Consider the following 13304-nt stretch of genomic DNA (forward strand, 5'->3'; position numbering starts at 1 on the left):
TGCTGTTAGTCTCACAGTTTTCAGGAACAGTGCCTGACTAGACAACATCATGTCCTCACGTCAACAAAGCGTTCAAACTCTGTGCAAAATCATGACTGCTCAGAGAAAGCTGTGGCTTGCACAGCACATACTGCATTGCAGCATTCTGTGAACTGTTTACTTCATAAAGCCAACCTGATACATATAGTCGAGGTGGACACTACTGCTTCTCTGCTCACGTAGTTTGTAACCATGCTAGTATTCGATATGAAGAAAACAAGTATGCTACCATAGCCAACGCAGAGGCCAGGTGATCAAACTTCTCAGGACTGTAGTCAGAGGACTGGGGTATTACTCAGGCCTGACTTTCATTCCGAAAATGTCTTCAAAGATGTACCTTGGAAAGTGTCTTAGTGTGCATTTTTCTAATGACAAAAAAAAAAAAAACTGTTTTGTAAAAATACAAACTGAAAACTCATAATAGTTGGAATAGGCTTGTATTTAGATGTTTTGTTTTTTGAGACAAGGTCTCAAGATTGGCCTCAATCCTGAGTGGCTGGGTCTGCAGACATGTGCCATCACACCCAGCTAACAGGGCCTGGAACCTGCTAGGCAGGTGCTCCACCACTGAGCTGTACCCCAGCCCTGGAGTAGGGCAGTATCAAGGAAAGTTTAATACTCACCTTAAAACAGCTTATTATTCACCAATGTGCTATATAAACTTAAGTTTCTTTCTAATATTTCTAGATATTTTCCCATTTATAAACCGGAGACATGCTTATACACAAACAATAAGACCAGATAGGGTTGTTTGTTTTTTTGTTTGTTTGTTTTGGTACTGGGATTGAACCCAAGGGTGTTCAACCACTGAGCCACATCCCAAGCCCTTTTTATTTTTTATTTTGAGACCATATCTTACTAAGTTGCTTAGGGCTTTGCTAAAGTTGCTGAGACTGGCCTCAAATTTGTGATCCCCCCATCCTCAGCCTCCTGTGCTGCTGGGATTACAGGTATATGGCACTGTGCCTGACTCCATGTAGGTTTTTTAAAAAATTCTGATTTTAGATTTTTAAGCTACACATAAATATATCTTCATTGTAAAGTATTTCAAATATTGTGGCAAATACTATAGGCCCTTTGAACCTCCTTCCCACCTGATTGGTATGATGTCCTAGGGGTAACTCTGACTTAACATTGCTAAGGTTGTTCCTGTTTTCTAAAATTTTAAATGTATGAATGTATACATATAACTTGGTTTCATGTTGTGCTTATTGATCTGTAAGTTACAGTATGTTGCAGTTTGCTTTTTTCTGTCCTTAATGAGAAGTCTTGCCATGCTTCCCAGGCCAGGACATAGGGATCTGCTTCATTCCTCTTTTGTATATAATGTTTTATATATAATATTCAACAGGACTACAATTTTTTTATTGTTGTTCATCTAAGATTGGCCAGAAGGTTATTTCCTTTTATTTTTTCTGTTAAAACAATATTAATAATTTTTAACATTTATTTTTAGTTACAGGTGGACACAATATCTTTATTTTATTTTTATGTGGTGCTGAGGATTGAACCCAGGGCCTCACACGCATGCTAGGCGAGCACCCTACCTCTGAGCTGTAACCCCAGCCCCCAATATTGATAACTTCTATATTTAAAATAATGGACATGTTATACTTACACAAATCACTCATTGTATATGTAGGAATCATCCTTTTTATAATTTTTTATTTTATGATAATTTTAGACTTACACAGAGTTGCAAAAACAGCTTCTCCCAGTTTAGCATGTTAAGAAGCCTTGATAGATACACAACACTAAGAAAGAAGAAAAGACTGTTAAAAATTTTTTTTATTCTTTTTAATTATACATGACAGTAGAATGCATTTGACATATCACACATACATGGAGTATAGCTTCCTATTCTTGTGGAGTTACACTGGTTATGTATTCATATGTGAACATAGGAAAAAAGTTAAGTCCTGTTCATTCACTGTCTTTTCCATTTCTATCCCCACTCTCTTCCCCCCTTTCCCCTCTGTTCAATCCAGTGAACCTCTACCCCTCCTCCCCGCTGCCTATTGTGAGTCAGCATCTGCATATTAGAGAGAACATTCAGCCTTTGGTTTTTGGGATTGGCTTATTTCACTTAACATGATAATCTCCAGTTTCATCCATTTACCAGCAAATGCCATTTTTAATTGCAAAAAGTTGTATAAGAATATAAATATAATCATGACATAATGTTGGTTAACCAATGAAGAACAGTGTTTTAATAAGTTCTTTAATAAAAATGATGGATTGAATCTTGGGAAGATGAGAGGAGGGGAATGGTCAGGGGCAGGTACAGGTGTGTAGCTGAGAGTAGGGGGATCAGTTTTTATTAGCCACCAACCCCAACATTTGTTTTCCATCCCATTTTAGTAACAGGACTGTGAATACACTTGGGGGCTCATCTTCCTGTAATGAACACTGTGTCACAGCTTTATTTCACCCAAGTCTAGGTGAGGCCACATGACAAAATTCTGCAGCAGTATTCAGTATATGTGATGCTGAGGATCTTTGGTGTATGGAGTAAGCCATTATTTTCCTGCTGATCATCTGGAATGGGAATGAAAGTGCTGGAGCTTCTTCCTCCATGGAGGTCCATGGGAATAAAGAGGGTGGAGCAGGGACTTGGTACATTGTAAATGTAAGCTATCATGTCAGCATCACACAGGCTGCCAAGGGACTTGTCCTTTGTGAGATTGTGTGTGTGTGTGTGCAGTAAGATTCCAGTCTTAGTTATATATAGCAGAACTGGATCTTAACTGACTTTGAAGTTACTAGGTAATATTAAAATGAATATTAGACAACCGCAGTATAAATTTATTATTTAGTAATGTGGAGATAAATAGTAGGAAAAAAATTGAAAGTGGTTGCCACTGGCAGTGGGAACTGGGTAAAGGCAAATAATTGCTATTTTTTCTTATGACCTTTTTATTAATATTCGACATTTAAAATCATTGTGACATTTTATTTTATTTTTTAATATTTATTTTTTTAGGTGTAGATGGACACAACACAATGCCTTTATTTTTTATGTGGTGCTGAGGATCGAACCAGGGTCCTGCCCATGCTAGGCCAGTGCTCCACCACTGAGCCACAATCCCAGCCCCCATTATGACATTTTAAATTTAAATTACTTTAACAAAATACTTAATACTTTATATTTTAATTAATATTTATGAAAACATGATCTCTGAAAATTTGAATAGTACAAAAGCACATAGAGTAAAAGTTCTACTTTTCTTCCTCATTCTTTCTCTCTTTTTTTTAAAAAAATATTTTTATTAGTTGTTGATAGACCTTTATTTTTTTTATTTACATGTGGTGCTGAGGATCGAACCCAGTTGCTCACACGTGCTAGGCAAGTGTTCTACCACTGAGCCACAACCTCAGCCCACTCATTCTTTCTCTTTTTGTCCACCTATAAGTTCCACTTTCCATCCAGGAATCTTGGCTGGTTGGCATGTTTCTCTCCATATTTTTTTCCTATACATTTATAGAGTTTGTATAAAGATGCATCTTTTTCTTCTACTTATTTTTATTAAAAGTATATTTATATTTTAATTTAAAACAGTTTTCACTTGGGACTATTTAAGGTTGTAACAGATGTTATTTGTTTATATTTTTAGAATTTGGGATGCAAGCATACAGCTAAAAAGTCAACAAACTGAATATCAGAGAGTACATAAAGAACTGAGTCATTTGCAACATGAATTAAAAATCAAACATAGACTATCACAAGTCTTCAGGTAAGATCATACTTAAATATTAAAAATTATAAAAATTTAAAAGATACATTTAATACTAACTTTATTATGAAAATTTAAATATATTTTAGTATTATGATTTGTGTATCTGGTATGATTTAGAAAAATGCAAATAGCTTTGCTTTTTTTTTTTTTTGAACCATATAGCAACTGAATAGTTTCACTAATAAAATTTAAATTGGGTAAACACCTTGTTTTTCTTATTTTGTTGTGACATATAAAATAAAAACACAGTAGCTACTTTGTTTCTTTTGATCAGTGTTCCCTGGTGTATTTGATCTCTGGATAAAATGTGACAGAAGAGGATAACTTGCTAAATATTAATACTAAACCTCCCAAAGTTAGGAGTCTCTAACATAAATGTTGTTCTTTCTGCAGATCTATCTAACTATCTATCTATCTATCTATCTGGAAGATGAGAAGAGGGAAAGGGTTAGGGCAGTTACAGGAGTGTAACACACACATAGTCCTTTTTTTTTTTTGTACTGAGCATTGAATCCAGGGGTGCTTAACCACTGAGCCACATCTTAGTTCTCTTTTTATATTTTATTTAGAGAAATACTTTTGCAGAGTTGCTTAGGACCTCCCTAAGTGGCTGAGGCTGGCTATGAACTCAAGATCCTCCTACCTCACCCTTCTGAGCTGCTGGAATTTCAGGCATGTGCCACTGCTCCCAGATTTATATGCTGTTTAGATAAAATACAATGTTCTAAACAAACTACCGAGTACATTTTTTTCTTAAAAATTACACCGAAGCTGGGCATGATGGCACCTGCCTCTAATCCCTACAACTTAGGAGTCTGAGACAGGAGGATTGCAAATTTGAGGCTGGTCTGAGCGACTTAGTGAGACCCTGTCTCAAAAACAAAATAAGAAGGGGTGGGGATGTAGCTCAGGGGAGAGCACCCATCAGTTCCATCCCCCAGTGTAAATAGAAATAATAAATAAGTGAAAGTAGCATTGACTATACTGAGAACATTTATGAGAAAGAATGATTCCTTTTGCATTTTGAATAACATTTAGCTCAAAACACATTAAATTAACATGGCAAGTGATACAGATTCAGGGTAACTAAAATATGCTGGATATTTTGAATGTTAGGTTTTTGTTCTTAATCTATTAATTATTACCAGAAACATTCTGTTAATAAAATTCACTGGGCTAGTGTTTTTTTAATGCATTATTTGGTGATAAACTCCCAGCCATCTACTTTTCATAAATGCTTTGCACATAACTGAGGCACAGTAAGTAATTTTTGAAGGAATGGATGAATGAGTGAAATCTACTAAGAACACAGATACCCATTTTTGTCATCAAAAATCCCTTTAGCCACTGGGGTGGTGGTTCATGCCTATAATCCCAACAGCTCAGGAGGCTGAAGCATAAGTATTGCAAGTTCAAAGCCAGCCTCAGCAACTTAATTAGGCCCTAAGGAACTCAGTGAGATCCTGTCTCTAAATAAAATATAAAAAGGGATGAGAATAGGGCTCAGTGGTTAAGCATCCCTGGGCTCAATCCCTAGTACCAAAACCAAAACAAAAAAGAAAGAAAGACAAAAATCCCTTTAGCCTTTTATAGAAATCTGGTAGTGAGCCAGCAGGATAGTACTGTCCAGGTGGCCACACTTCTATTTTATTCAGGACCATTGGTATTCATTCTTGGCTCCTACATGAACTCTGGGCCACCTAGGTCTGTCATGGATAAACTGGTTGTTTTAACCACTAGTGCCATCATGGATGGTGGGACCCCCTGCATTTGAAGGTTGGACCAGGAGTACATGACATTATCACTGTGGCTTCAAGATACTGTAGAACAGGTATAAGTGATCCTCATTATTCACATTTGTATAGTTCTTGAAAATTAGACATAACATACTTCAAAGTTATTTCAGTTTATATTTTATTTTATTTTTTAATAGTACTGGGGATTGAACCCTGGGCCTTGCTCTGTCCCCAGCAGAGTTATACTTTTAACTGCTTAGTTCATTCACATGTTTTCTATAGATCTGTGATTTTTGTTTATTTTTAGCCAAAAAGTTGTCACATATTGGGAGTCTGGGATCTGATATATAAAAAAATAATACATGCTAAAAACAACTTTGGAAAAATCATCCAGCTAGACATTTAGTACAAATAAAAGTTTGTGTTAAAGAATGCAGATAATTAGTGGTTTTATTTATATTTTCATTGGTAGATGCATGCATAGGAAAAGGCATACTGTAAAAATAAAACTAACCAAAGGTGGTAAATTTCAGTGACTTTTATTGCACATTAAAAGCTGATTTTAAATTAGTTTATGATCATTTAAAAATATCTGTTAGAACATGAAACTTGGCGATTGTTCTGATAAAGAAAAGGAGCTATAATTGTAATCTTTCTGAAACAGGCAAGGGAAAAAATGCTGAGCTCTTCCCTCAGTGGTGATCACCTCTTTTATGAATTCTCAAGGAACTTGGAACAGATCAGTCATCTGTATTGGGGTCACAGTGCTCTCTTTAAAGGCTTCTCTCATTTGTTAATCGCCTCCAGCAAAGTGTTCTCCAGGCTGTCCTGGTTCACAGCCCTGCTCTTGCAGCAGTGAGCAGGAGCAGAGAGAGTAGGCCCTGTGGGCTCCGTGCGTCCACTGTCCACATAGACTTGCTTTTGAGAATGACAAGCAGCTTGAGAAGGCCTGCAGCTAGATACTAAACCATGGATATCAGGTACCCCGCACCTCCACAGTTGAAACTTTCTGGCAGTGCATACTTTTAGAGACTCTTGTTGAAAATCTTTCATAAGTTAATTGAAATATAAAATAGTCTTTAATTTTTTGATTTGAAATCTGGGCTCTGTCAGCTCTTGAATGTTGAATGCCAACTCCAAGCTCTCTCGCTTTTCCTTCAATTCTTCAGTCTTGTTAAGACTTCATGTATTTTTTCTCATTTTCCCAACCATGTTGTAGCTTTTTTGGTTTATTTTCTAACCTTGATCCCATAGTTTATTACCCTGCATCTTTTTTTTTTTTTAAACATTGTTTTAGTTGTAGATGGACACAATATCTTTATTTGTGTTTATTTTTATGTGGTGCTGAGGATGAAACCCAGTACCTCACATGTGCAAGGCAAGCACTCTACCATGGAGCCACAATCCCAGCCCACCCTGCATCTTTTGAAAAACACCTTCATTGAGATATAATTTATATACCACAAAATCGACCCATTTTAAGTGGATAATTTAATAATGTTATACTAAGTCCACAGAGTTGTACAGCTGTTACCAATATTAGAACATTTGAATCACCCCAAAGAAAGACTCCTGCCATTTATAGTAAATCTCTGTTCTTAGTCCCCCCCCAACCCCGCCCCTGTCCTAGGTAATCACTAACTTTCCTGTTCCTATAGAATTGTATTTTTCTGGACATTTAAGATGTATAGAATCATATGATATGTGGTCTTTTACATTCGGCTTCTTTCACTAGTAATTTTTTTTGAGATTTATCTATGTTGTGGCATTTATCAGTGATTTCCCTTTTTATTGCTAAATAGTATTCCATTGTATGGATATGCCACATTTATCTACCATTTTACATCAGCAGGCATTTGGATTGTGTCCACATGCTGATGCTTATGAATAATGCTGAAATAAAAATTCACCTACAAATCTCTGTGTGGATGTAAGTTTTCATTTCTTTGGGGTAAATGTCTAAGTACAGAATTACGGAGTCTTATGGTTAACTTATATTTAGTTTTTTAAGAAACTGCCAGACTGTTTCAGAAGTGGCTACACAGTTATAGTCCCACCAGCAATGAGGGTTCTCAGCAACACTTGCTGGTGTCTGTCTTGTGGATTACAATGCAATTACAACAAGAAATAGCATCTCATGGGGATTCCATTTGTTTTCTTCTTGACTGGTGATGCTGAGCATTGTTTGATATGCTTATTAACCATTGGTGTATCTTAGTTGATGAAATATCTACTTAAATATTTTGTCCATTTTTTAATTTGCTTGTTTCCTGGTGATGGTTCTGGACGAGTTCTTGGTGTGTTCTGGGTAAAAGTCCTCTCTGTGAAACATGATTTGCAGTTAGTTTCTCCCCATCTGTGACTTATCTTTTCACTTTCTTAGTGGTGCTTTTGAAGAGCAAAAGTTTTATTTTTGATGAAATATAACTTCTGTTTTCTTTTGTGTACTGCACCTTGGTGATACATTGAACTGCCTAAGCAAAAGTCACAAACATCGTTCTTCTATAAGTTCTTCTAAAGTTCTGTTGTTTCAGCTCTTACATTCAGGTCTAGGATCCATTTGAATTAACTTTGTATATGAGGCAAGAATCTGAACTCATCTTTTCTTATGTGGATATTCAGTCTTTCCAGCACCACTGTCAATAGACTCTCCTTGAACTGTTGGACTGCATGGACATCTTTAGCCAAAATCAGCTCACTGTGAACGGAGAGGACACCTCCTTGCAGTGTGTTATTTCTGTGTCAGTGCTCCCTCTCTGAACACTAGCCTCAGTGCACCTGGAAACAGGAGCTGTAAGTCCTACAGCTTTCTTGTTTTCAGGGGTGCATTGCCCTCCCTTGCACTTCATCTGCACATAGGGTCAGCCTGGCAGTCTCTTCAGTAAGTTTGGTGATCAATTCAATTGTGCAGAATTGCCATCTTTAAAGTACTGAATATTTTACTTAATAGATGTTATCTATTGCTGTGGAGGTCTTTATTTCTCTCTGAAATGTTCTATTTTTTTATATTTCTCTTATTACATTTATTTTTTTCTTTTTTTTAACTATCTTATTTTCATCATTAGCATATTTCTAACTTTTTAAAAATGTTTTTTAGTTGTAGATGGATACAATATCTTTTTATTTTATTCATATGGTGCTGTGGATCGAACCCAGGGCCTCACACATGCGACACGAGTGCTCTACTGCTCAGCCCTAGCCCCAGCCCCTGCAATTATTTTTTTTTTAATTAAATTTTTTTTTAGTAGTAGTTGAACACAATATCTTTGTTTATTTTTATGTGGTGCTGGGGATTGAACCCAGGGCCTCACACAAGTGCTCTACCACTGAGCTACAACCCCAGCCCCCATACATTTATTTTTAATGTTTTATTCTTGTGTTACTATAAATGCAACTGTTTCCCTATTTTCTAATTTTCTAATTTTATTTGGGGATTTGTTATTGCTAACATATAGAAATAAAATTGCTTTTTTCTGCATGTGCAGCTTGCGCCTTACAACCTTGATGAGGTTGTTTTCTGGTTCTAGTGTGTATTTGGTTGGTGGGGGAATTAGGTTTTTCTATATAAAGGAGGCTCCTAGTTCTCCAAACCCTTTTACCTCTACTTATTCAATTGTCCTTATCCTTAAAATCCTCAGTCTTGACACCCGCCTCCAGGTAAGCCCCCAGTCCTCAGTGGAGAATCCTCACTGTTTACCTGAGGCTCATCAGCCCCGTTTAGATGTGTGTGTCTGCCTGTTATTACACAGAGAAGGTTGCCGACTGAGACAGATTGATGAATCAGATGATACTTCAGTTTCAAAACTCTCACTCAAGTCTTCCTTCTAAGGTCCTGGGAGTCCAGGATGAACTAAGATGGTTAGATTCCAGTCATTTAAATATTCTGCCTCCACCCTGCTCTCCCCTCTGTCCTACTTCTGATGTCAGTAGTGACTGGCATGGGGGTTTCAGTAAGGGAGAGGTGACTTGGGAGCACACCATTATAATTGCCATTTGGAAAGATATTTTAGAAGAGCTTCAATAAAACAAGCAAAAAATTGCAGACAAAAAATTTGGATGCATATGAATTTTTTAAAATTAATGAGGTAAAAGGAATGAAGAGCAATTTAAACAATAGAAAATTTTCTGGCATAAACCAAATCATAATAATTTTTCAGATTATATCAAAGTGATAAATTTTCAATAAAAGTTCTTGGATTATTTGATAATCCAGTGAAGAGAAGTTAATTATTCAAATTCATTGGAGAAAGGTTTGTTTCCTGCTAATTTGACAACAGCTTCTAACATACTGAATGCAAAAATCATAGTGTACTATTTCCAAGGTGACATCAAGATAAAGTGGCTCATGAATTTTGTTATTTTAAAGAAAATTTAAGATTAGTCACTTTTGAAGAAACTTGAAACGACAAAAGGCTTATAATTGTATATAAAAAATTGATGAGGATTTCCCCAAATTTGACAACACTAAATACTTATGTGACATTACAAATAATCTTTGAAGCCAAAAGATCTTTCTAAACTATTATTACTAAAACCACAAGCCATCCCGTGGTCAGGCCAGTGGCAAGGCTGTGTGGTCTCTGTCCTCACCACTTACAGTAGCATTCAAAAAGAATTCATTTTTTGAGCCATTTATGGAGCTTATTGCTAAAAACAGAAGCAAGAAGTGTTGTAGGGCATTTTAAAAGGTACATTCTTTTCTTGTATTTTATAACATTAGTGAAATTTATCAACTTTAAAATTTTTATTTGTAGTGATTTTTCTCATTGTATAAATAATTGCATGCTTTGAAACCTAATTTTGTAGTTATCGTTTTTAGTGCCTTTTCCCCAGGAAAACCATGTGGGCTCAGGCCCTTCACAGTTGGACCTCTTGGTTGATGAGCTGAGCCTTGTTCTCACCTCCCCTTGCAGAGGCACCCCCACCCACACCAGTCTTCCCTTCTCTTCATTTGCCCTTGGCCCTGATGCCCTTGTGTGCAGCGTGGCCTCCACTTGGCTCTGCCCTTGTTCCCCCTGTCTTCTCCCCCTGCCCTGGCATTAGTCTTGCCGAATTAGGCTGCTCCCCTTCCCTTTGGCTCCCTGTTTTGATGCTTTCTCTGCCCTCTGAAGCCAGTATCTGTCTTGACCATGCCGAACTTGGTGGGGGAGGAGGGGTGTCATCCCTGAGGCTCTGGTCAGCTGGATGGAGCACACCATCCTCCTTCAGCCTTCGTTCTGTCTGTCCTTCCTTGGAGTGATCCCCCTTTGCTGGGCTTTAGCCTGTGTGCCTGCACCACACTGACTCTCCTTGTCCTGACACACCATTCCGTGATGCAGTTCCTTCTTGCCCTCCTTCCTCCTGGTCAAGATCTTGACAGCTGGTGCCACAGGCTGTTTTCCTGCTTCTGCTTATGGCTCAGCCCTGCCTGCCTCATGCCTCTCTGAGGCCATCAGCTGTCTCCTTAATATTCGCCACAGTGAACTGCCCAGCCTCTGTTGGAGGCCGTAGGGCTGGCCCCTGCTTTCTTCTAGAAGTATGCTGCCTCTTCTGCCCCTTTCCTTGGGTTTTCCTTCTGACTCACTGGTTGGTCCCGAGTCTCCTCTGGCAGATCTGTTTCAGTTGCTTACCAGTTCATGCTGTCCAGTGTGTGTCCCTGGCACTTCTCCCTCCTCCATTCTGTCATACTGTTGGGCACAGACTGTGGTCAGGCACCGTTCTGGATGCTACACCATCAATAAGAAAGACAGGTGATGGTTCTACACTCAGACCTTTGTGTCTACTCAGGACCATGGACACTGGCTGGTGACTTCACTTTGGGGCTTCAGTCATCACCTTGCTTGATTTGTTAGGAACCCTAGCCAGGGTATCTGAAGTAGTGGAAGCCACTGAGATGACAAAAGCATGTGATTATTTTGAGTTGTGGCAATTGATGAAGCCAAGCCTGGGTCCAGTCAGCTTTGAAAAGTTCCCTTATACCCTCAGGTTTGACACTGCCTGTGGGACTGTGAATCTGGGAAGAATACTGTCACACAGAGTCCCGGGTTCTCCTTCAGGCTCTGTGACCAAATGGCCCTGACTACATTTTCTTTTCTAAATGTTTGCTGTTGAATAAAAAATTAATAGAATAAATATGCATGAAGGTCATTACCTTTCTTTGTAGTTACATTTATAGCAAAGTGGAAATGAATTGGCATGGCCATATACTTCTGTCTACCTGAGATACTCCCAGTTTTTATCTGTCTCAGTATGACATGAATCACACCTCCTTTCACTTTCAAAATTGTCTTCATTTAGACAATTGTCACTCTAAAACCACTTTTTGAAGAAATATTTGTTATTATTCTTACTTTTTAAAAAATCCTAATTTTTATTTTACTACTTTGCAGTCAAAGATTGTCGGAGTACAAATATTTCTGGAATAAGACTCTTTCATTACTTACTTTTACTAAAAGGGAGCTAACCAGTATTAAAAATGAAATATATGATAATTTTCAAGATTGGACTTCACTGAAAAGAGAAGTTTTTCTGCAAATTACATCTATAAGTGAAACAGCCTTGACAGGTTTGTTATGTATATTTAGAATAGAATGTTTTTTTTAATGGTACATTTTAAGTAATGAAATAATGATATTTCATTATATGTTAATGGACTTAGGATCCACTGTTAAATCTGTTATTGGTTGGTACAGTAAGACCATTAAGATCTACCTCCAGTCCTAAAATTCACTAAGTACAGGTTGATCTGAGATACACTCTGACTTGGGCTGTGATCAGAAGACTGTTTACTCCTGTTAATGGTGCCAATTTATATTTAAATTTTCTTCTCTTAATGGTTGAATCGCTCATATTAGATCAGATTTCCCACAGAGAGTAGCTATAAATTCTGGGCAAAATGATTCTCTAAAAACATTGGAAAGTGATCAAACCCAGTTCATTGGGGAGGGAGTGTCAAATGTGGAAAGAAGGCATGTCACTAAGTGAAGGATGCCAATCCGAGAAGGTCCCTGTTGTGTTATTAAAACTGCTCATCATTCTGGAAAGGCACACTCTTCAGCAGTGCAAGTGACAGTGTTTCCAGGGATTAGGTGCAGGGAGGGCATAGGTGGAGCACAGAGATGTTTAGGACAGACTATTCTGTGTGATACTACAGTGAAGGCCACATTGTTATCATGCATTTGTCAGAACTCGTGAGAGGAACAACGCCAAAAGTGAACCCTAAAGTCAACTACGGATTCTGGGTAATAATAATATGCCAGTCTTGGCCCATCGATTGTAGCAAATGCACCATTCTTGTGTAGGTGGAGGAGATTGGGTATCAGCACAGGAGGTTTGTGGAAATTCTCCATTTTCTGCCAGTTTTGCTATGAACCTAAAACCGATCTAAGAAATAGTCTGTTTTTTTTAACGTTGAAAGAAGGGCATGGTGAATTCCTTTTCCTTTTTTAATTTTTTACTCAAAAAAGGATGTTGAAATAAGGGCAGGGTACACTTTGCTCCATGTAGAGAGTTGCGGATCTGGTAGAAATATGTAATGGCTTTGGCCTTAAGATGAGAGAACTCGAATCGGGCAGCCTCTGCCTCTGAGAAGTGAGGGGATGCCCCAGAGAAGAGAGCCCAGGGTGGGAGAGCTCAGAATTTGTGTATAAACTCTTTCCAAATTTCTGGCTTATCCTTGAAATACATGTGCAACAAGGAAGCCTAAGAAACTCACCTATGACTAAAATAATTGATATTTTATCTAATCCCTACAACAGAGAAATATCTTACAGTTTGAATTCAGCTAGATTAACTACTTATTACAAAACAAGAC

General features: G+C 37.7%; 1 protein-coding gene across 1 annotated transcript in view; it reads left to right on the forward strand.

Annotated features, from left to right (window-relative positions):
* Nucleotides 1-13304, forward strand: part of Lekr1 (leucine, glutamate and lysine rich 1) — a 161288-nt gene that overhangs the window by 49278 nt on the left and 98706 nt on the right. The window contains exons 3-4 of the mRNA XM_076867055.2: nucleotides 3654-3773; nucleotides 11881-12056. Coding sequence (XP_076723170.2) covers nucleotides 3654-3773; nucleotides 11881-12056 — 296 coding nt within the window. The remainder of the gene's footprint in view (nucleotides 1-3653; nucleotides 3774-11880; nucleotides 12057-13304) is intronic.

The sequence above is a fragment of the Callospermophilus lateralis genome, chromosome 10, assembly GCF_048772815.1.
Source record: "Callospermophilus lateralis isolate mCalLat2 chromosome 10, mCalLat2.hap1, whole genome shotgun sequence".
NCBI lineage: Eukaryota > Metazoa > Chordata > Mammalia > Rodentia > Sciuridae > Callospermophilus > Callospermophilus lateralis.